General features: G+C 42.4%; 3 protein-coding genes across 7 annotated transcripts in view; 1 reads left to right on the forward strand and 2 right to left on the reverse strand.

Annotated features, from left to right (window-relative positions):
• LOC5507067 (glycerol kinase-like) lies at positions 1-11,007 on the forward strand. 2 transcript variants are annotated; one of them, XM_048732337.1, is made up of 20 exons: positions 1-320; positions 571-644; positions 1,005-1,111; positions 1,650-1,727; positions 2,054-2,133; positions 2,487-2,624; positions 4,010-4,119; positions 4,436-4,502; positions 4,820-4,855; positions 5,381-5,448; positions 5,571-5,613; positions 5,962-6,042; positions 6,639-6,717; positions 6,862-6,958; positions 7,492-7,576; positions 7,828-7,948; positions 8,020-8,163; positions 8,673-8,753; positions 8,956-8,988; positions 10,280-11,007. In XM_048732337.1, exons 1-19 carry the CDS (start codon positions 129-131, stop codon positions 8,964-8,966), a joined length of 1,692 nt encoding a protein of 563 aa, XP_048588294.1. In that variant the 5' UTR covers positions 1-128; the 3' UTR covers positions 8,967-8,988; positions 10,280-11,007. The 2 variants fall into 2 exon arrangements, with proteins under 2 accessions (XP_048588294.1, XP_048588293.1); XM_048732336.1 differs by lacking the exon at positions 8,956-8,988.
• The window catches only part of LOC5507068 (activating signal cointegrator 1 complex subunit 2), an 18,139-nt gene continuing 6,130 nt past the window's right edge, over positions 10,851-22,859 (reverse strand). Inside the window, exons 2-14 of one of the 4 annotated variants that reach the window (XR_007313683.1) lie at positions 22,023-22,106; positions 20,901-21,089; positions 20,490-20,548; positions 19,802-19,913; positions 19,249-19,412; positions 18,168-18,593; positions 17,396-17,488; positions 13,800-14,079; positions 13,171-13,314; positions 12,254-12,660; positions 11,336-11,729; positions 11,204-11,269; positions 10,851-11,170 (exon numbers count right to left, since the gene is read on the reverse strand). Coding sequence is in view for 3 of the 4 variants with exons in the window: in XM_048732335.1 (XP_048588292.1) it covers positions 11,342-11,729; positions 12,254-12,660; positions 13,171-13,314; positions 13,800-14,079; positions 17,396-17,488; positions 18,168-18,593; positions 19,249-19,412; positions 19,802-19,913; positions 20,490-20,548; positions 20,901-21,089; positions 22,023-22,106 (2,346 nt within the window). In the remaining variant the exon portion in view is untranslated. Of the gene's footprint in view, positions 11,730-12,253; positions 12,661-13,170; positions 13,315-13,799; positions 14,080-17,395; positions 17,489-18,167; positions 18,594-19,248; positions 19,413-19,801; positions 19,914-20,489; positions 20,549-20,900; positions 21,090-22,022; positions 22,107-22,859 lie in introns of all 4 variants that reach the window. The other 3 variants (XM_048732335.1, XM_048732334.1, XM_048732332.1) reach the window with 3 other exon arrangements.
• On the reverse strand, positions 14,472-16,549 carry LOC116605431 (vesicular inhibitory amino acid transporter). The gene has a single exon (XM_048732338.1). The coding sequence runs from the start codon at positions 16,141-16,143 to the stop codon at positions 14,701-14,703; it is 1,443 nt and encodes a 480-aa protein (XP_048588295.1). The 5' UTR covers positions 16,144-16,549; the 3' UTR covers positions 14,472-14,700.

Genomic DNA, 22,859 nt, shown 5'->3' on the forward strand with positions numbered 1-22,859 from the left:
CATGCCGTCTGTCATGCGCGCTCGAATAATCTGATTGGATAACTGTTTACTATCCACAATCAAATGGCTTTTCTCGCTGTAAAAAAGGTTTCGAAGTCTGCGCCTGAAACGCTGCCTTTTTCTGGCAAATGCGATTAATAATTAAAAGGCCAGATCGATATTTGCGTCATGTGAAGCTACGGATTATTTTCCGACCCTTGTACAGCGGTGTTTTTTTTCAATCCCCGGCCGGCGTCAGCAAAACCAAGATGTCGGAATTCAAAGACTTTGGACCGCTTGTTGGAGCTATCGATCAAGGGACATCGAGCAGCCGATTTCTGGTGAGTCTATCACTAACCTGTAACGAGCTTTGAATGCCTGATTTAGTCTCAGTGAAAAGCAGCAAAGATCGAAGGCATTAAGTATCGAGATTACGCTTCCCAAGAGTTTTCTAGGTCCTCGGTTTTTCTGTGAAAGCGTGTACACCTTGCTTAGCGTATTTACATTATTCTGTATAATTCCAGCTATTTCCAGTAATTATTAGATTCTCTCACAGTGTTCATATTAATACTTGTATTCTGTAATTTCAAGCTCTTTGCCAGTAACACAGCTGAGCTCCTTGCCTTCCATCAAGTAGAGTTCCAGAGCATCTACCCAAAAGAAGGGTAATATTACATACATATTCGTTAAATGGGTTTCATTGACTTAAAGCGTAAAGGGATGTATTGCAATTTCTGTCAGATTTTGATAGTGACACTACTAAAGTAAATATAGCAGGATGTATGAAATCTCTAATCATAACATTTTTATCAAAAAATTCTGTCATTGCCATTGACTGACACTCATCATTGCTCATCAATGAGACCATTCCCGAGTAGTGCACATTGCTTGTTCCCCTCACTTTCCCTTTGTCCATTCTTCTAATTCCACGGGGTTCATTTGGAAAGACTCCCCTCCCTGCAAGAGAGCTGCAATTCACTTGTGATCCCGAAAGTATCTCATCCTTGCTCTTTGTTGTTTTAAAGATGGGTTGAGCAGGACCCAAAAACACTTCTGTCATCAGTTTACCAGTGTATGGAGCAAACCCTACAGAGCTGCAAAGAGCTAAATATCAACCCTACTGATATCAAAGGTAATTACATCAACCCTAACAATATCAAGGGTAACTACATCAACCCTAACAATATCAAAGGTGACTAGATCACCTCAAATTGTATCAAAGGTAGCAAGTTCAACCTTGGCGATACCAGTGGTACCTAGACCAACCCTAGCTAACAGTATCATAGGTAATGTTACTAGATGAACCCTAATGATACCAAAGATAATTTTGGTATAGGAGAAGCAGGGTATAGCATTCTTGCCATAGGGTATACTGTATGTCATGTCATAGGCGATAGGAGTAAGGGGTGTACTAGAAGTAGGTGATATCTACCCTGAATTAGCGAATGAAAATGGATTCTTTGAATGAGTTGGTATTGTGTGTGAGTGTAAAATTGTGGCATCATATTTGCCTTCTATAAGTAAAAAAAACTAACCACAACCCTCCTGATGTGAAAGTAGTCCTTGACGTCATCTATCACGACTGTAGACATTATTTGTAGATTAAATTATCTTAAATAGAATTGCCCCCTTTTTTATTGACGTTGAACCCTATGCTATTCTTGTTTCAGCTGTAGGTATCACTAATCAAAGAGAAACAACTGTTGTCTGGGATAAAGTAACTGGAGAACCACTTCACAATGCAATAGGTACACACACATAAACACAACAGTGTATTTTCTATTGCTGATTGGGTTCCTATTAGCAGAAGTGATGAAAGTGAAATCTATAGCCAGTGACTAGAAATTGATTCTGGGTTTCATATAAAACAAAGCCAACAACTACTGCAACTTTGAGTAATCCACAAACTCACCCTCATAAATTCCAGGTGACAAAATACATTTAGGCCCCTAACAGTCAAAAGCCTTGAACTGTTTTTATTGGCCTACACTTAGATGGCTTCCAACAAAGCCATCTCACTGGTTGTCATGATGTTTTGTTTAGGAGATTAGACTTATAATTATTATAATTTCAGTTTGGCTGGACACCAGGACAAAGTCAACAGTGGACAAAATTGTCTCAAAGAACTCAAAGAGCACCCTTGAAAATGTCAGAGTAAGTAGAATTAGTCCACCTTTACATATTATCAGCCTACCTTCCCAGCCTGCGGCCTACCTAAAACACCTTTGCCCCAAATGAAGTTTATAGGCTTTTGTCTAAATGAATTAAATCAATCAATATTATGCATCAATTAAGTTTATAAAAAAGTAAATGACACATAGTTAGGGAACATGCTTGGAAATGAGTAATATGTATGCACTGAAAGCCTTAAAAAGGCAACAAAAGATCTTGAATTTGTCAGCTGTCAGCTGAAAAAACCATGATGATTACCCATTTGTGTTAGTACTATGTATGTTTCTGGTCCATAATTACCCAATAGTGCCTGCATGTTGTGTGTTTTGTTTTAGTCAATTTGTGGACTGCCCGTCAACACCTACTTCAGTGCTGTCAAGTTGCGGTGGTTGATTGATAATAGTGAACCTGTCCGTAAGGCTGTAGATGATGGCAGGTGTATGTTTGGCACAGTTGACTCATGGCTTCTTTGGGTAAATAGTCATTCAACAATACATTAGTCTTATGTTGAATCTTTAAAGAAGTGGTGTAACCCTTGAAGGAGTGGCTATACCCTTGAAGGAGTGTTGTTACCCTTGAAGGAGTGGCGTTACCCTTAAAGGAGTGGAGTTACCCTTGCAGAGGAGTGATGTTACCTTTGAATGAGTGATGTTGAGCTTGAATGAGTACTGTTAACCTTGTAGTGATGGTGGTAGTGGTTGTGCCCTTGAAGGAGTGGCGTTACCCTTGAAGGTGCTATGTTACCCTGAAAGAGAATTAGAGTTATCAAGTGCTAATGAACCATTCGTTATTTGTTATGGGATGTTATAAGATTGGTTAAGAAGGAAATATGGCATCTGATATTGGTAAAGCATTCACTCTAGTTTTAGTTATGATGGTGATGGTGATGGTAATGGTGATGGTGACGGTGATGGTGATGGTGATGGTGATGGTGATGGTGATGGTGATGGTGATGGTGATGGTGATGGTGATGGTGATGGTGAGATGGTGATGGTGAGATGGTGATGGTGATGGTGATGGTGATGGTGATGGTGATGGTGATGGTGATGGTGATGGTGATGGTGATGGTGATGGTGACGGTGACGGTGACGGTGACGGTGACGGTGACGGTGACGGTGACGGTGACGGTGATGGTGATGGTGATGGTGATGGTGATGGTGATGGTGATGGTGATGGTGATGGTGATGGTGAGATGGTGATGGTGAGATGGTGATGGTGATGGTGATGGTGATGGTGATGGTGATGGTGATGGTGATGGTGATGGTGACGGTGACGGTGACGGTGACGGTGACGGTGATGGTGATGGTGATGGTGATGGTGATGGTGATGGTAATGGTGATGGTGATGGTGATGGTGATGGTGATGGTAATGATGATGGTGATAAAAGCATGGTCGAAGGTAGAGTCTATTGTCTGTATATCACAGACATCACCAACATTATTATCTTACTCAGAACATGACAGGAGGGCTTAATGGGGGGCAACACATCACAGACATCACTAACATTATTATCTTACTTAGAAATGACAGGAGGGCCTAATGGGGGGCAACACATCACAGACATCACTAACATTATTATCTTACTTAGAAATGACAGGAGGGCCTAATGAGGGCCAACACATCACAGACATCACTAACATTATTATCTTACTTAGAAAATGACAGGAGGGCCTAATGAGGGCCAACACATCACAGACATCACTAACATTATTATCTTACTTAGAAATGACAGGAGGGCCTAATGGGGGCCAACACATCACAGACATTACAAACATTATTATCTTACTTAGAAAATGACAGGAGGGCCTAATGGGGGCCAACACATCACAGACATCACTAACATTATTATCTTAATCAGAACATGACAGGAGGGCCTAATGGAGGCCAACATATCACAGACATCACTAACGCCTCTAGGACAATGCTCTTGAACCTGAAGACTCAAGAATGGGACCCCTACCTTTGCAAGTAAGTCATTATTACCATGCATTGGATTTCCTAAAAATTTCCCTGTTTCTCACTTTCTGACAAGCCAAGGTAGGACTCACAAACAAAAAAGACCTACTGCCTCTGCTGTACATGTAAATACAATGTTTCTGTTAATTTTGTCCCAAACCGAGTCATCAGCTATATTTATTTGTTACTAGTCTGTTTGTCCAAAGTGAAGAAGATTATCATTTTCAGGCGTATACCCAGGATTTGCCAAGGAGGGGGGAGGGGAGCGGCTCTTAGTAATCACTCTGTGTCATTCTGATTTTGACCTTTTTTCTTATCTTTTTTTTAGATTTTTTGACTTGCCCATGAGTGTCCTACCAACAATAAAGAGTTCATCAGAAATATATGGCAAATTGGTATACATTCGCTACTTATATTTGCTTCACTGTTCCTGTTTGTATCTCCGTAAATGTTAAATACTGCGAGTTTCACTTGTCTTCAGTGATAATGTGCAGTTTGATGTTCTGTCCTTTAAACATGCACAAACTGCCCCAAGCTTTTCCACTAAAAGAGCTCTAAAAAAAAACAGCTAAAGCTGAGGTCAAGACACAAGCAAGGACACAACAAATAAAGGGTTCTTAATATTTAGTAACAAGAATTTTGTCCTTAGCTATCTTATTTGCTTAAGGCTATAGATCTGTCTTTGAATAAAATATGAATTTTTGTGTTGCAGTGTGATGGGCCATTAAGTGGTACTCCCATATCTGGGGTATGTATCAGGGGCGAAGGCTGGAGGGTGGCCCAGGGAGCCCGCCCCCCCTCCCCTTCTAGCCAAAAATACAGTAAATGATGACACATTATCTAAAATACAAGAAAAAATGCTTTTTGGGCCCCCCTCCTGTTACAAATCCTGTTTACGCCGCTGTGTATCACAGCGAGATATTCATGTCCTGCTTATCCTGGTATCACTTTACTCTCTTCAGTAACAAAGACACCAGAGTGTCAATGAGTGTGTATAATCTTTGCTTGAAACCGCTAAGAATAAAACATCCTCTGCTATTGTTCTACAATAGACTTCTAGAATTTCACATGTTCTCACTTGTACCATGATAGCACGCTACTCGTTCTTGGTCAGGGTTTGAGACGGAAAACGCTGGTTAAAGAGTCAGGGTCATAATAATCATGTGGCCTTTTCAAGGAAATTGATTGGTCGAGGTGGTAACAAGTGAAATTCTGAAATGGCAAAACTACGAACTTGCTGGTAAATTAAATCCCTGTTGTCTTGAATGTTCAGGTTCTTGGTGACCAGCAAGCAGCGCTTGTGGGACAAATGTGTTTCCGACGTGGAGAGGCAAAGAACACGTAAGTACTATAGCTTGAAATGACCTCTACATACTACTGTATAGCTATTATCGATGTCGATAATCTTGCTCTTGACTTTATTTTATCAAATGTCGCTAATTGTGACATCTCCTCGCTCTTAGGTATGGCACAGGTTGTTTCCTACTGTACAACACCGGCATCGAGGTAATGTGCAAGAGTTGTGCTCATCCAATAAACTTTTTTTAACACCTACAGTAAAGCTGCTTTTTTCCGCTGGATATGCCGTGCTGCCTATGATGAAGAAGACATCAGCAGATTAAACCGGTTTTGCTTTTTAGTATTCGTAATTCAGGAATTTTTTTGTTACATAGATAAAAGTATTGGGTGAAAATGAGAATAATGGTGATAAAGACTAGTGCAGCATTAGATGGCATGGTTAGACAAGCTGTGGAATAACTAGGTGGTCTTCATGGGCGTGATGAAACCAGGGAAATAAATCAACGTGCTTGTTCATTTTGCTAGCATCTCTCATTTGTTACATTACATTTGCAGCCTGTGTTGTCGCACAATGGACTGCTGACGACAGTCGCTTATAAACTCGGCCCAGACCAGCCGACCTTCTACGCACTTGAGGTTAGTACCGCCTGACTTTCAGTGAATGCAGTGTGTAGCATTTAAAGGGCTAGTGGAATTAAGTCCAAACACGTTTCCAAGCGCGTAAATAGGATCTGCAGGGGGAAGGTTTTATATATTTGTGAACATTATGTCATTGTATAAGAAAATTTCAAAGGGTTCTGTAACTCTGTCACTATGTATATGTTTTATCGTTAAAAGGGTTTGTTTGAATGGCCCTATAACACATCTCTCTCTGTAGGGCTCTGTGACTATCGGTGAGGTGCAGTTCAGTTCAATGTGTTGCATTGTAGGCTAGTGTGAATGCCCCTATAACACGCTTCTCTGTAGAGCTATCTACCTATCGCTGATTCATTAGTTCATGTGCGTTGTATTGTAGGATAGAATGAATGCTCGTATAACACATCTCTCTGCAGGGCTCTTTGGCAATCTCTGGTGCTAAAGTTCAATGTGTTGTATTGTAGGCTAATTTGAATGCTCGTACAACATGCTTCTCTCTGCAAGGCTCTGTATCTATCGCTGTGCTTCCGTTCACCATATGCATCGTATAGTTAACGTCTAGTTTGAATTCCCCAAAAATACGCTTCCTTCTTCAGGGCTCTGTTGCCATCGCTGGTGCAGCTGTTCAGTGGCTAAGGGATAACATGAAACTTATTGAGAACTCATCAGAGATAGGTAAATATGATCACCAGAATACGAGATGCCTTAAAGGATGGATACCGTAAACATAGACTTGTTTTCTTAAGACACTATCTTATAGACTTGTGCACATAGCTCTGTAAGTAACAATGTGATTGGCAATATTCCTTCCTCCTGCAGAAGCCCTTGCGTCGAGCGTGCCCACCTCGGCAGGAGTATACTTTGTGCCCGCCTTCTCTGGTCTGTATGCGCCTTATTGGCAAATGGACGCTCGCGGGTAAGACAACTATTAGTAGTTCATGGGGGAGGAGGGTAGTGTGTTTTGGTACATGTTACAGGTGCTGATCTATAAGCACCTGGCCATCAAGTCGATACTTGCGGGGAAGACATTTTTGAATGTTTGGGGGTGTTTTGCTGACGGAGCATGTTGGTGTGGCTAGATGCGACTTGCTGCAAATCATGACCAACATACTTAAGGCCTCAGATGAGATGGCCCGTCTATTTCCACACCCTGCGGTCTGCCATTTGGTAGATTCTGCCGACGGATCCCCGTGTCCCGGTCCCCATATCGAGGAATTACAGTTTCCTGGACCTCATATGGAGACTGCAGGCCGTAGCATGTGCCCCCCCCCCCCCCATAATTTTCAAAAATTATAAGAAAATTACCAGTGAGGCGCGGCTGTGCCCCCCATTCTTATCAATTCTGCATATGAGTACTAAACTAGTAAACTCTTAACTTCTAATGTGATATTCGTACTTATTTTTGTCATTTAAAGACAGCGATCACAAGAGTCCTGCATTGTGTTTCAGGGTAATCGTAGGTCTGACGCAGTTCACAAACAGGGCGCACATAGCACGTGCTACGCTAGAGGCTGTTTGCTTCCAGACGAGAGAGGTGATATTCTAAGTAAATAATTTTAGGTTCACTTCACGGATAAGGTTTCATCTTTTTATATAGTGTTTATTATTTGTTTAACGCAACATAAAATTGACATGATCTAATACTCGTTAGTGTGTAAATACATGACTGTTTCTCGCATTTAACAAACATGTATGAGATAGTGTGTAAGCACCGTCACTGAAGTTCTCAGAACTGTTAAGGATCTTGCAGTACCTTATTAGATGTTTTCTGCTTCCATTACGCAGCTGTTAGACGCGATGAATGAAGACTGTGGTATACCGCTGGCCAGTTTGCTTGTGGATGGGGGTATGACTGTTAATAGACTCTTGATGCAGCTACAAGCAGACATCCTGGGGATTTCCGTAGGTATGTCCTCCACCTTTTAGGGTTCCCTTATTTCCGTCTATTGCATTTGAGAAATTGTGTTTTCTTCTTAGAGCGACCAACAATGCCTGAGACAACAGCTCTCGGAGCCGCCATGGCCGCGGGAGCAGCTAAAGGGATTGAGGTCTGGGACCTAAACCCCGAAGACAAGTCACAAATTAACACAGAAGTATTTGACCCAGCCATGGATACCTCTGGTAAGCTATCCACAGGGATCCCATTTATTTGTCCCAGCCATGGATCCCTCGGGTAAGCTATCCACAGGGATCCCATATGTTTGACCCGGTCATGGACCACTCGGGTAAGCTATCCACAGGGATCCCATATGTTTGACCCAGCCATGGATCCCTCGGGTAAGCTATCCACAGGGATCCCATTTATTTGACCCAGCCATGGATCCCTCGGGTAAGCTATCCACAGGGATCCCATATGTTTGACCCGGTCATGGATCCCTCGGGTAAGCTATCCATAGGGATCCCATTTATTTTACCCGGTCATGGGCCACTCGGGTAAGCTATCCACAGGGAGACCGTATTTATGACCCGGTCATGGACCCCTAGGGTGAGCTATTCACATGGAGCCCATATATTTGACCTGCCCAAGTACCCCGGCGCAAACTCAGCACAAGGATCCCATATAGTTGACTTTGCCATACTCCCCTCAGCAATGCTTGCATTTTCTGTATCGTCACATATTGTTTTCTTAGAGCGTGATCGCCACTTTTCCAAGTGGAAAAAAGCCGTACAGCGGACCATGAAATGGGAAGTAGATGAGCCTGCAGACAGCGGTAAGCCCCACTTCCCCACAAGCCAAGAATCAGCAAGTGCGGAATACAGCAACATGTCACGCAACACGTCACACAACACATCACTGCACTGAATAAATAACGCATATTTAGCAAAAACGCCATACATGACGTCACATTTTTCAGTCACTGTTTTGATTTTTACACTTGTACGTTTGGTCAATTTGTTTTTTGTGTTCTCCAGGTTCGTCATAAAGATTCTTTTTTTCTTGCTAAGGTTAGCCAGTGGTGTACCGTGTGCAATTTCTTGATTATCCGTTTCATTCCCTGCACCTAATGCTCGGAGAAAACTCCATACACTAACCACTTGCTGACGGATAATTTTATTTATCGCATTAGTATCCGTACGAAATACTGTAGTCCCGTCTCGAATGTGCCCCATGGTGCCCGCTAGACATAGGAACAAAGGACTATTAAATACAGTGCGAGCCTCGGTTTCAGGCGAACCATTCGCAAACACCAGCGAGATCGTGAATAGTTTACATGTGTTTGTATTTTCTTTATTCTTAGCTCTAAGAGATTCTCGCTAGTATGCACACGATATTTGTTCCAAACCTTATGCCCGCACTGTATTTATGCGTCCCAGGGCCGTAGCAGGTCTCGAAATATTGAAAAGGGGGGGACAACATGAAGAACATGAAGAAAAAAACATGAAGAAAATATTGGGGAACAGCCACGCCCCTACTGGTCATGTCCTTATATATATTTTTTTTTCAAAATATTGGAGGGGGGGGTACGTACCCCCTGTGCTCCACCCCCTGCTACGGCCCTGCGTCCTATGCCTGTCTGTTCAGCGTGCAAAGTGGAATTCAGAACTGGACTATTTTCTTATTTCTTTTTACAAATCCAGTTGAAAAAATCTCAAGTTGTCTTGATCCTGATTGGAACTCTGGTCCTCTTGCATCCAGAGACGGCGGGCCGTACCACTGAGCTATAGCACCCCTTCTCCATTACCTTACAGACTAACATTTGCCGGGGCTTTCCCCGAAGAAAATGGACCAATTCCGTGCCTGTTATATACTGCTTTCGATATCACTGTACTAATGCACGTAATCCAACAACACGGCTACTTTGACAATCTCACGCCTAACATGTCTGCTGTAATCCGTAACCTCTGCTGCATTCTCTTTTTTTATTGTCCTATTGTATTTTCTGTATTATCATCGCAATGTTATAACTATTATAGAACCAGGGGGAGAACCCATTGTCTCTAGAAGGAAATTTTAAAATGAAAATTGAGAAGTATATTTCAGCTTTTCTGCTACCACCGTCCCAACCCCTCACGGCAGACCACAGGAATCTAACGTCTAGCCTGGTACTTTTAACGGAAATGCTTCCCAACCCCTCACGGCAGACCACAGGAATCTAACGTCTAGCCTGGTACTTTTAACGGAAATGCTAAAAAAAAATACAAGGGAGGACCATTGATCGGAACTTTCTTGGCTCTCCCCATTTCAAGCATTCCAAGGCATCAAATGTCCCTAACTTCAGATCGTTTTTTTCCCCAGAGGAGAAATCAACGTCGAGTATCCTTGGTCCAGCGATGTTTATATGTGGAGCTGTTAGCATTTTATTATTCGCAAGCGCCGCTAGATAGTATTCGATTTTTATTAGATTTTTTATGAATTTTTGTTGAATTCGTCGTAGCACGATGACCAAAATTTGATTTTGCAATTCTTATTAGTCAATGAAACCACCTTATTCGCTCGAAATTTTCCTGATATGTCTAAAAAAATACAGGTCTTCATTGATTGGTCTACATTGTTTGAGTACCACTAAAAGAATCACACCCCTTGGACTTTGGCCGTAATGAGACGACCACGATATGTAATTACAAATTAATTAAAGTGCCTTCACGCGGGTACTCATGGCAACGAAATAAGTATTAGCGCGCAAAGCCTCATGGGAGTGAGGGCCTCGTAGTTACAGCCAGGCCTTGATGTAAGACCCCATGGTCAGTACTTCATATAGGGCAAGGGAGCTGCCAGTTCATGGGGTCTTACATGAAGTACTAACCTCATGTAAATAAGGATTTTCCGCTCAAAGGAAACTTTGTAGCACAAAAAACAAAATGCGATATAGTTCTGTAAAACACATGCGTTTTTTATTTTTATTTTTATTTTTTTTGTCAGTATTGTTGTGGGTTTTTCAATGAAGCATTTATCTTCATTAAATTATGGGTATTGTAATTGTGAAACATCTACAATTTCAAAATAAAGTTAACGAGAAAATATCATAGTTATTGATGTCTTCTTTGTACTTTTTTCTATCCATATAATGGACCAAAAATGGATCGGAAGTGATTTGCTTATTGCCAATCCGAAATTAAAGTACGTCATTATCGGAAGCGTTTTTTCCAACTGAACCGGAAGTGAAATATATCATTGGGCCAGAAGTACATTGTATCACTGGGGCGGAAGTGCCGGAAGTACATTGTTTCACTGTGGCGGAAGTGCCGGAAGTACATTGTTTCACTGTGGCGGAAGTGCCGGAAGTACATTGTATCACTGGGGCGGAAGTGCCGGAAGTACATTGTTTCACTGTGGCGGAAGTGCCGAAAGTACATTGTATCACTGGGGCGGAAGTGCCCCCATTCCTTTGTTGCGCTTCCACTCAGCTCCTGCCTTGCGGTTATGGTTTGCTCGTTGGCCTTTATGCTTCTCTTTCTGTGCTCTGGCCCGTAGCGTCTTCGCATCCGGTGGAGAACCCTTAGGCCCTTTAGTTCCTTTGTTCGCCTTTTGTGCCTTAGGCCCTTTATTATCGGTCTTGTTTTGGCCCCTTTCCTTTCCACCCTGCCTATCAGGGCGCTGCTTGTCCCGCCCCTGGTTCTCTTCCCCGCCATTCTGGGAACTTTCAGGACTTGGTTGCCGCTGTTCTTCGGAGTTATCCTCGTCCTCTTCTTCACTTTCCTCTTGGTCAGCCTGTGGCACTCGCAAGACGCGAGGTATGGTGAAGGGCCTGGTATCCAAAAAAAAACAGCATAATAATTAACAATAATAATAATAAACAATGCTTTTATAGCGCTTATACATGCATGTTCTAAGCGCTTTAAAAGAAGACAAATTGCGTGGAATTTTTGAAATAGTCTTCTGACTATAGGCTGATTTAGACAGCAGGATTTAGTCGTTTGCGACCTACCTACGACATGTCTTAGCCCTGAATTACGTAGGCTGATTTACACTTTACGACTCGAGTTGTTAAGGTGTTGCGGGCAAATCACATTAGACGAAATCCCGTTGCCTAAATCAGCCTTTATACTTCATTTACCAATTTCTATCGAAACCATAGCAATAGCGAGGGAAATTGATGATTTTTCTCAATTCTTTTTGCTTGGATGACAAAATGGCGACTGAAAGAACTCTTTAATTTTATGTACAAAATGTAGATCTTTCTTTGTCTATACCTGCCCGCCCCTCCTCCTATTGCCATAAAACAAGGTACTTAATTTTTTTCAAATGTTTCCGTCAAAGGAGCATTCTCACCTCCTTAGCGTGAGCTCGTCCGCTGAGTCGTCATCTTGAGCGCCAACCTCGTGCGAGTCATACGTATCATCGTACTCATCATCATACTCGTCAATCCCGTCAAACCGGCCATACACGTCATACCGGCTCAACCGCTCCTTCACGGCCTCCGTCACATGACTCTTATCAGCCAATAGCGTGCCGAGGTTGCTTGTGTCGCGTTTCTTGCCCTTGTGTACCCGTGAGAGGTCGATGTCTGTCCCCCGTGATAGGACATCGAACTCGTCCTTGTCGAAGACGGAGTGTCTTGTGGAGATGAGGGTGGCTGGTTTGGGCTCGCGCCTCAAGGCTTGTGCCTTTGGCATGTTGCGGTCCAGCGAATCGAGAGGGGATGGGATGCTATTCTCGAGTATAGAGTTGACAACTTGCTGTGATGAGAGGAAGAAGCAAACTGGTTACTACGGCATACTGGTCTTCCACCATCAATACCCTATCATTCTGGAATGGGAATTATTGGTAGAGAATGTTCAGAATGGCATTCGATTCATTCTGCTACATTCCATTCCATGGGAACGCGGGATAAACGAACGCGCGCTTTTTCCATTCTAATCATTCTCATTCCGGAATCACGAGTAAAAACGCGCCCTAAGCCTGCCATTATTCTCTACCGACACGATTAGGATTTATGCTGAAATTTTGTCGCATTGAAAACCGCGAATGTGAACAACTACAATGTGAACAACTACAAATTCAAGGCGATTAACGGCGACAGATTTCAAAATTTATCACAAGCAATTTTGAGCGTGTTTAAAACTTTAGTACACATTTCATTTTTTTATGAAACTTAATTATGATGTCATTCAACTATCGATTACTATAGCAACTATATAAATGACGTAACTATATAATCGGTTACCATGGCTACTGTATGCACGTACCTCTATGCTGTAGTTAAAGTGCTGCAGACACTTAATGACGAAGCCGTCGCCTAGTTCCGGGAGCAGGTCTCGCACGCTGGTTACCATGGAGTCAAGCTGAACCTCGTCCATGTCGGCAGGGTGGGGCGAGGGAGAGGCCGATGACTATTAGACAAAACGTTAGTTATAAATGCCTGATCGAGAGAGGAAGACTTTAAAAAACGGAGAATGGAAAACTGAGAAATGTCGAGTCGTTGGTGCTCAAGGTTTGTTTGTGCCCAAGGTTGGGTAGTCCCCATCTCTGGTAGAATTTCCATATCATCTAAACTAATGTGACACGGATTTACCGGGTTGTGTCAGGCCTCAAAACACTGGGGATATGTCTCATCAGAGACATAGGGAAACCGTGGGCGGCTCAGCCTACTGGTTATCTTGAAATCTTAAAATTTAAAAAAAAAAATGGAGAAGGGTACAATAAAGAAACATTAAAACAATTGGGGACGACACGGCCTACTGTTCATCATAAATTAAAAAAAATAATAACTGGGTGGGATGATTGGGGGGGGGGGCACAATAAAGAGACATCCGAAGAAAACTGGGGCGGCATTATAATGTGATCCATAATAATATGCGGGCGGACCCGGACTTACATCTTTACTCTCAGCATCAGGACTAACAGGTGATTTATCTTGTTGTTGATTCTGGTCTCTTATTGGTGAATTTCCGTTAACTATCGGCTCCTCACGGTCGGGATTCCGTTCCACTCGAGTCAACTCTGCGCGTGACCTTACAGGGTGAGCCTCACGGGCACCGCTGACCGCCTGTACTATATACTGCAGGCGCGTCTCGTCCAGACATGCGCCAGGAGCCTCCTTTATGGTAATCAGCTCTGACTCCACGCTGTAGCGCGCATCGTACCAGCTAACGAACCTAGGGGCGAAATTGAATATGGGGCGTCATGTTACATACTCGTCACGCAACAACGCTAGGCGTCAAGTAACTACCTATACACACTTGGCACAATAACTTGTGGCACGTCTTTCACCCAACGCCAGGCGTCACTTAGATACCTAGATGCAATAACTCACGCAACCCTAGGCGTTATATAAATATCTAGGAATGCGTGGCGCAATAACTCGTGACACACCCGTCACACAACGCCAGGCGTCACATAAATTCCTAAACACAATCATTCATAACATCATTCCGAACATAACATGATGACGTGAGAAAGTCACGAGAATAGACATGCATACTTCGTAAAATATAACACACACATATATATAGCGCGAATGACGTAACATACAAAATTTCAAACAAAGTGTAGGTGCTTATTTTTATTAAGAGCACAAACGACCATTTCAATGAACGATGACTTTCTTTCTTTAAACATTCATGTTAATAGGTTCGCTAGGACTTAGGTTATTGCTGGGTTTATTTAAATGAGATTTTCTCGTTACTCATATTGACAATATACCCAGTCTATGTATATTAAATCCGTATCTACACTATTCAAAAAAGTCATTCTTTAAGGAGGAGAGCACGCGAGAGTTATTTTCCAGAGAACACGACCCCAAGACCTCCAGCGCACGCCCCAAGCACAATAACCATCCAACGCAGGGCGATATCGTACCACTGAAGACTCTGCCACCTGAGCTTAATGTTGAAGTAGCACGGCAAGACGAAGCACAGACACGTCCCAGTGAAGCTCCCTACAAAACCCACGAAGAGCGCGAAGTGCGGGACGATAAGGACGAGGACCAGGGCCAGGGTGAGCACGAGGGTGCGCGTGAGCCCCTGCCACGCCCAGTTGTACTCGGACGAGCGGTCCATGTGAGGGAAGAAGCGCAGGAACTTGGAGTCCAGCGTCTCGGTGATGACGAACAGGTTAATGGGGAAGGAGAAGAGCACGTTGATGATAACAAAACCGTTGGAGAGGTAGTTGACGACGGTGCTGTTCTTCATGTTGACGGTGACGGCTTGCTGTGTAGTCGTGCCAAACACCATAACGGTTAAAAGACCGAGGGACGTCTTGACGATCGCGGCGACCACAAACGCGACGTTCATCATCCGAGGGTACATCCGAGGATTACGCATGCTAGCCTCGACTCCAGGGAACACCGCATGCGCAGTATAGCTAAAGACGATAATCCCAAAACCCACCGGGAACTTGGTGAAGTCGAAGGCGGGGATGTTTTGTATGGACATATGGTGGTACTGGGTGATCGTGTAAATAATGATAGTGGTGAGCGCGCATGTGAACGCGAAGACGGAAATCATGCTAGCCCATGCTATCACCGACACCCCCCTGACAAACGCCAGGGGTAGCGCTAGATACGTACAGATCACGGCCCAGTGCTGCTGCCTCAGGGGGGTGCAGGTCGTGAAGAGGTCGGTGAGGAGAGTCGCGAGCAGTACAATATACATGATGGTCCCGCCGAACATCTCGCAAACTTGGATCACGCTGACAAGGTGGTTCCCAAACTTCGGCCACACTGCGCCGCCGAGTTCGGGGTAGTTGGTGTAGACGCGCTTGATTTTCCCAGTGCTCTTTGACTCGGAGTAGAGACACTCGATAAGGAGCTTCCCGGTGAAACAGCAAACCCAGGCGAGGATGAGTATCGTGGTGATGCCGGCCCAGCCGCCCATACGTACGCTATACGGGATTCCCAACGTGCCTGTCCCTTGGATCAGACTTGTCACATTCCAGCCTGCCATTAGCGCGGACGCCCGTCGATCGAGGGATAGTTGTTCAACCATGGAGATGGTAGTGGACGCGGCTTGATGGAAGCTCTTGATACTCGACCATACATGGATTCGTGTGCTGCGGTACACGCTCTTTAAGTCGCTTTTTAGTAGCGGGGACGCCTCGGTGATGCCAGTACGAATTGTCTGCCCGCTCTCAAGGATACTCCTAGAGTCACCATCCTCGCTTGTTTCACTGAACAGAACCTCACTACGGGCAGACAAGCGCTTGGGTTTAACGGCGGTCATGGTGGAAGCAGCGATCAACTCGGTGAAGCTTAAGATGGCGGTCTAATTAGCATTAGATTACATCATACTGTGCGGTGAAGAGTAATGTTTATAGGAACAGAATGGCGGTCTCTTGGGGCTGTTCGTGTTTTCACGTGGCGATGCGACGAAAAAATTACATTGCATTCCTACACTATACATACTTTTTACATTTTCTATACTTGATTAAAGCGGGCTTTTGGTTGCGATTACTGAATTATTTTCGTGGACCTTATTTTTTTTAACACCGCGTCTAAAATTACACACTTAAGATTTACTTTCGCTAAATTGCTGACCTTTAAAAATACATAAGAGCACTTTTCAGCTTTGAAATATTTTTATCCCATATTGGGGACAAATTATGTGTATAATGTTTTATACCTCATTTACTAAATCCAAAACAAAAAATAAAGCCAAAAAAGTTTATCTTAGAGTCAGAAGATGCAAATGGATGCTTTTTTCACACTGGGTATTTTGCTGGATTAAAAAACGGTTGAGACGCTGACAGGAATTCTTGAATAAAGTTATTTCAAGAAAAGACCACTACGCTCCCTGAGGGGCTGGTACTATTTTTCCTGGCGCAAGGTTAACTCCTTAGACACTCGGATGAATGCCAAATAAGTACACTTCGGGATTGATCCGTAATTTGATGGTTGCTCCAGCACATTAAAATATATCTTTATAATAGGCCATTCCAGCTATAAGCATGCGCGCTAACTCACCATGGGAACGTACCTACTCAACTACCGGTAGCAGCGCGCGCTTCGTTTGATGTAAGCTAAAAAAGCCGCGCTGCATTCTGGTAGTTTTTATGGTTATGCGCGCGCAAACTAATAGCTGGAATGGCCTATTGGGAAAATGTTCTGAATAACTTCGGAGTGGATGATACTATTGTTGTTATAGGTCCGGCTCTGCTCGAGACTGGTTCGGTACTGCTCGGAAAAAAAGTGATTGGGTTATGCCCGTGAGTTACTTGGTACTGATTAAAAGTGGCTGGGTATTGATCGAGAGTGACTCGGCACTGATCGAAAGTAACTCGATACTGAACGTAAGTGACTCGGCAACGCTCGAGTGTGGCTCGGTTCTGCTTAAAAGTGACTCATAATAATGCCAATGACTCGGTACTGATCGAGAGAGACTCAGTTATGGCCAAGAGTGATTCGGTACAACTGTAGATAAATAGGTACTGCTCGGAAGAAAATCGCTCCTGCTCGGGAAAGACTCGGGTACGTACCTTCGCTCCGTTAGTACGGACGTGAGGATCTGGAGATAGTCCTCCACGTGGCCGTGTAGCTCGTCGGCGGCTTGTGGACTCGTCGAGTACTTACTGAAACACATTATACCGATCATTTGTTCAAAGAACTTCACACTCTTTTCTTTAGTGGTAGAGTCACTATCAGTAAATACCCTAATTATAGAGTTTTTTTCTGCTTTTTGTTCCTAGAAGTTCACTTACCAGTGTCTCTGTTCAGAGACGCGACACGGATAAGTAAACTTCAGGAAGAGGAAAAAATCTGCTGGCAGGGTAACCGAATAACTGAAAGTGGCAAAAATATTTTAAAATATTATCTTATATACCGTGTTCAAAAACTTCATAATGAAATATGGAGACACCTACCAGATATGTTTGGGGATAAAAAATGACAACAAAGTATGACGTATTTCTACTCAACTCGCGAGGGTGCACAGGTGCATTATTGTGAATGTGGTGTCAAAATCGGGTATCCTTGGGAGTGTGTCGTTTGACAAAAGGTTGTCGTCAACCAGTTTTGCGACTACGTAACCACTGGATCGCCTATCTGCATATATTAACCACAGCTACCGAGTCTAAGGCTAAGTTCAAACGTCGTATAATCCATGAGCCGTACATAATGCAAATGCATGCAAATGAAATGAAACAATCGACTCGATTCATTTGCATGCATTTGCAGCTGCAGTCGACATGTTTATAGTTCAGTGACTCCTGGGACATCAAGCCATCAAAGTGTAACCTTTGTATTACTTACCTTGCCACGATGGGCTCGATACAACACGCCCTGATGACCATGTTACAAACAGCAACCAGCGCCATCTTGGCACGGTGGAGCTGCTGCCGCAACGGCTTCAACTCTGCTGCCACCAGGCAATCCCGCAAACAGGGCATGACCTTTTCAAAGAACCCCGCTATGATTTGAACCAGGCCCTGCCGATGAAATGATTGACAGGCCAAAGGGAACGTTTCCATGAATGCCGTGAGTGTGTGCCCAATGTCCAGTATGTAGGACACTAGGTCTCTTGTGTCTTGAGTTGTAAGGTTTTGGCCTGGGTCTCGAGGCTGTTCGCTCAGTTTTTGTGGGGAGTTGGTGGCGCTCTCTGCCAGCCCGCATTTAGAGAGAATGTTGTTGAGGGTTTCTACAAGGGTTGGGATGGTTGCGTCAAGGTCTCCATAGTACCTACAAGAGAAAGATGGTTATACACACTATATACACATAAGCACAGTCTACCTACCAGGCTTAAGGGTATTTAGGGTTAAGGAACAAACTGGTGGCACAAAAACACGATGTACCTAAAAGGGAAAGGTAGTTTTCCACACTAAAGACATAATAAGAATTGTGTAACATAAAGTAGCACACCTTATATTGTGCTCATCACATCACTTGGATATTGTGCTTATCACAACTTGGATATCAGGGGCGAATTTAGGAGTTTCACAAGGGGGGGAAGGCGAAGCAAGTGCTTCAACAAAGGGGGGCAGATTCATTGTTCTTCCGTGGATTTCCTTATATTTCTTGTTATTTCTAAGTTAAATATCTGAAAATAGTCATGTGCTTATCACATAACTTGGATATCATTACAGGCCATAGTAGACCTTAGAGCATCTAACCATCATGTTCTGTTGTAAGACAGAGACCACAGTTGCTACTGAAGAAGACTACAGGGCTGTTGCAGAGGGTAGGGGAGAGGGTGGGGCACAGGGGGGCACATGCCCCCCAATATTTTCACAAAGATTTTGTGTATTGTGCCCCCCCCCCCCCCCCAACCAATCTGCCAAGGCCTGCTACGGCCTGGACTAGGTGTGTCTACAGGCTAGTTACATCTAACGCTTACTTTGGCTGTTTTGAGAATATGTTCACGATCATCTTTCTCAGTAGTGGCATGTTCTGGTTGCTTTCACCTCCATACAGTGCACATAAGTCCATTAGTTTGGGAATATCAAACAGGAAATGGTTATACAGAATATCCCCAAACACTTCAGGTGTTAGGAAATTACTCTGAAAAGACAAACAGAAAAGGTATTAGATATCTCTACATTTTTTTACACACCTTATAATATAATAATAATGGGCCATGTAGAGGCTATCGGAAGATTTCACCACAGTGGATTGGTTTGGATTGATGCAACACAGACGAAGAACGGGAATACAATAGAACAATGATGGTAATCTAGCCAATCATGTTTGGCCTTACGAGCGGACTTCTACACTTCTCATTATAATACATTTCAATGGTTATTTTCATTATATCATTATAATTAGACAAATCAGGAAGGCTAATAGTGAGCTTTTACAATTCTGCAATTCAATAATAAACAATAATTATTATGATATCATTATAACAAGATGAATCAAGGAGGCTAATAAAAGTATAATCAAAGGCTCACTTGTGACTCCTTGTGTGTTGACATGCGTAAATAAACCATGAACACCCGATGGTGTATTCCCTTTTGTAACAGCTCAACTTCCCGAGGGACGACACTACTTGCATCAAACCATCTGTTGAAAGATTTGTATCAAAAGTTGAAAGATTGACGGCAAGCTATTTGGCTAGAAGATATAACTGTGTGCACCAGAATCACACAGTAAGATTATCACATTTTAAGTTGTCACCAATGACGACACTTGCTTCATCTGCCAAATCATCTTTGCACAAAGCCATTACCCTCCTAAAGGTAAAAATACTTAAAAGTATCTGTGATATCTGAGTATGGCAAACTGTATTTTGAATGTTTTAATGCATCAATGTGGTGTCTCCTTTCCTTCACCATAAATTGTGGACCTGCTATACAGTAGTTACCACAGGGAACACTGTTACAATGGGAATTATACATAGTAATATCTACCAAAATATTTAATTGCCTATTATAGCTTATAATAGGGACTCTCTACACGAACACTGTCAGACTCTCAGGAATGATACAGTAATATTTACCAAAATATTTAAATGCCTATAACTTGGAGACTTGCTACAAAAATACTGTTAGATTAGGAATAGTGGTATTAGCAATATCTTCATAAATATTTCAGATTGATATTTTAACATGAGGATGGTCTTTACCACAGGATACCCACCTTGGAGCATGCTGCAGGTAGGAGTCTAGGCAGTTTTTTAATGTATCATCAAATATAACCTGGGAAAGGATGGTAGAATTGGTGATTACAAAATATGCTTATTTTGGGGGTTCACAGACTTACAGCAACTTTGACAAAAAAAAATGAGGGCATACGTCAGAAAGAGGACATTAGAAGCAGAGAGGAAAGGGAAAGTTAATTCGAGCCTCTGAACATTTAGAAATGAATTTATTTGGTGGAATAAAAATATTGAATAGAGAAAGGGAATAAGGACTGATAAGAAGTGAGGAGAAGAAAGGAGAAGAGGTGAAAAAAGCAGAGGAGAGGGGAAAGCAGGAAATAGGAATGACAATCTAAGAAACATAAGCCTTGCACATAAACACATTATTTTTGGCATTATAACAGCTGTACCTGACACCAGAACTCATTATGTGGAAGGCAGAGGAGCCACTTTAAGTCCTCGTCAATGAAAGAAGCCCTCTCCCTCCACTCCTCAACACTTGCTTCATCTGTGATGACAGGCGTGAGACTACCTGCAGGGTATTGTACTGGAATGGGCACATACTCAACATACTGGACGTTGTGCATCCACGTGGGGTGCTACAAATAGTAAAAATGAGTTAACCTTTGTAGAATTGGGAATATTGTCATGCAGAACATGTAAGCTACCCCACATACTCTGTGGCTCAATTATTACAGTGCAAGGAACTCTAGTTAGACTGCCATGACAGTTTTTTGAAGTAAGCCAAATAAAACTGATGAGGATGCAAGAAACAAACTATCTGATTGACATGAAATCAGTAGCCAACCAACATGGCATATACAGTAAATTCTTGACTACACATCAGAACATGCAATCCTGTTGTATTATATTGTATTGGACAACTTACGAAGAGCGCAGAAAACTTAAAAAGACCGCGAACGGAGACAACTCTCTGTTTTAGGCTTTCTTCATCGCTTAGCCTTCTTCGAAGGAAGCCAAGGATTCTTACTTAATCTTGGCGTAGTTTACAACTATGCAAAATTTAGAGTAAACGCTTATAAAGTTGATATAAATACGGATAAATCTCGGATAATACGTCGATAATGATACTGACGCGCTTGTATGCTAATTAGAGGGAAAAGCCGTAAAACTAAGTTCCCAGGATGTTGATCGCGGGACTTTGAGCTAAGTAAACAGGATAATGGGATTATTGACACCTTCGAGAATAACGCTACACTCGTTCGAATTCGTTTTTTCTTGAATATCTGGCGGAGTATTTAAGATTTTGGTGGTATTTTTTTGCTAACATCTAGAGTGTGCCTATTGTCATCGAATGGCATAATAAAAAAAATTTCACCCGAAATGAAGCCATTTGTGTCTATGAAATTGTTAAGCTTATAAATGCATGCTGACCAGGACACTTTTTGGCCACTTCATAACAAACAAAAAATATTGATACAATGTACTTAGAATTTGTAATGAGTGTTTTTTTGTAAAACTTCGTCTATAATTTTCATTAATGAGATGTTTGTTTCATTGAAATGACTTACGAGTTCAGGTACTTCTTCTGCCTGATGAGTAGAGCTGGTGACTACTCTGACCTGGAGATCAAGAGCGACACACTCTTCTGGGTCCTGGGGAACAATAACATGGAACTTAACTTGGTATTGTCAACAATCACAAGAAACTTAACTTGGTATTGTCAACAATCACAAGTAACTTAACTTGGTATTGTCAACAACCACACAGTACTTAACTTGGTATTGTCAACAATCACAAGGAACCTAACTTGGTATTGTCAACAACCACACGGAACTTAACTTGGTATTGTCAACAATCACACGGAACTTAACTTGGTATTGTCAACAATCACAAGTAACTTAACTTGTTATTGTCAACAATCACAAGTAACTTAACTTGGTATTGTCAATAATCACAAGGAACTTAACTTGGTATTGTCAACAATCACACGGAACTTAACTTGTTATTGTCAACAATCACAAGTAACTTAACTTGGTATTGTCAATAATCACAAGGAACTTAACTTGGTATTGTCAATAATCACACAGAACTTAACTTGGTATTGTCAACAATCACACGGAACTTAACTTGTTATTGTCAACAATCACAAGTAACTTAACTTGGTATTGTCAACAATCACAAGGAACTTAACTTGGTATTGTCAACAATCACACAGAACTTAACTTGGTATTGTCAACAATCACACAGAACTTAACTTGGTATTGTCAACAATCACAAGAAACTTAACTTGGTATTGTCAACAATAACATGGAACTTAACTTGGTATTGTCAACAATCACACAGAACTTAACTTGGTATTGTCAACAATCACAAGGAACTTAACTTGGTATTGTCAACAATCACAC

This window comes from Nematostella vectensis, chromosome 9, assembly GCF_932526225.1.
Source record: "Nematostella vectensis chromosome 9, jaNemVect1.1, whole genome shotgun sequence".
NCBI classification, from domain to species: domain Eukaryota; kingdom Metazoa; phylum Cnidaria; class Anthozoa; order Actiniaria; family Edwardsiidae; genus Nematostella; species Nematostella vectensis.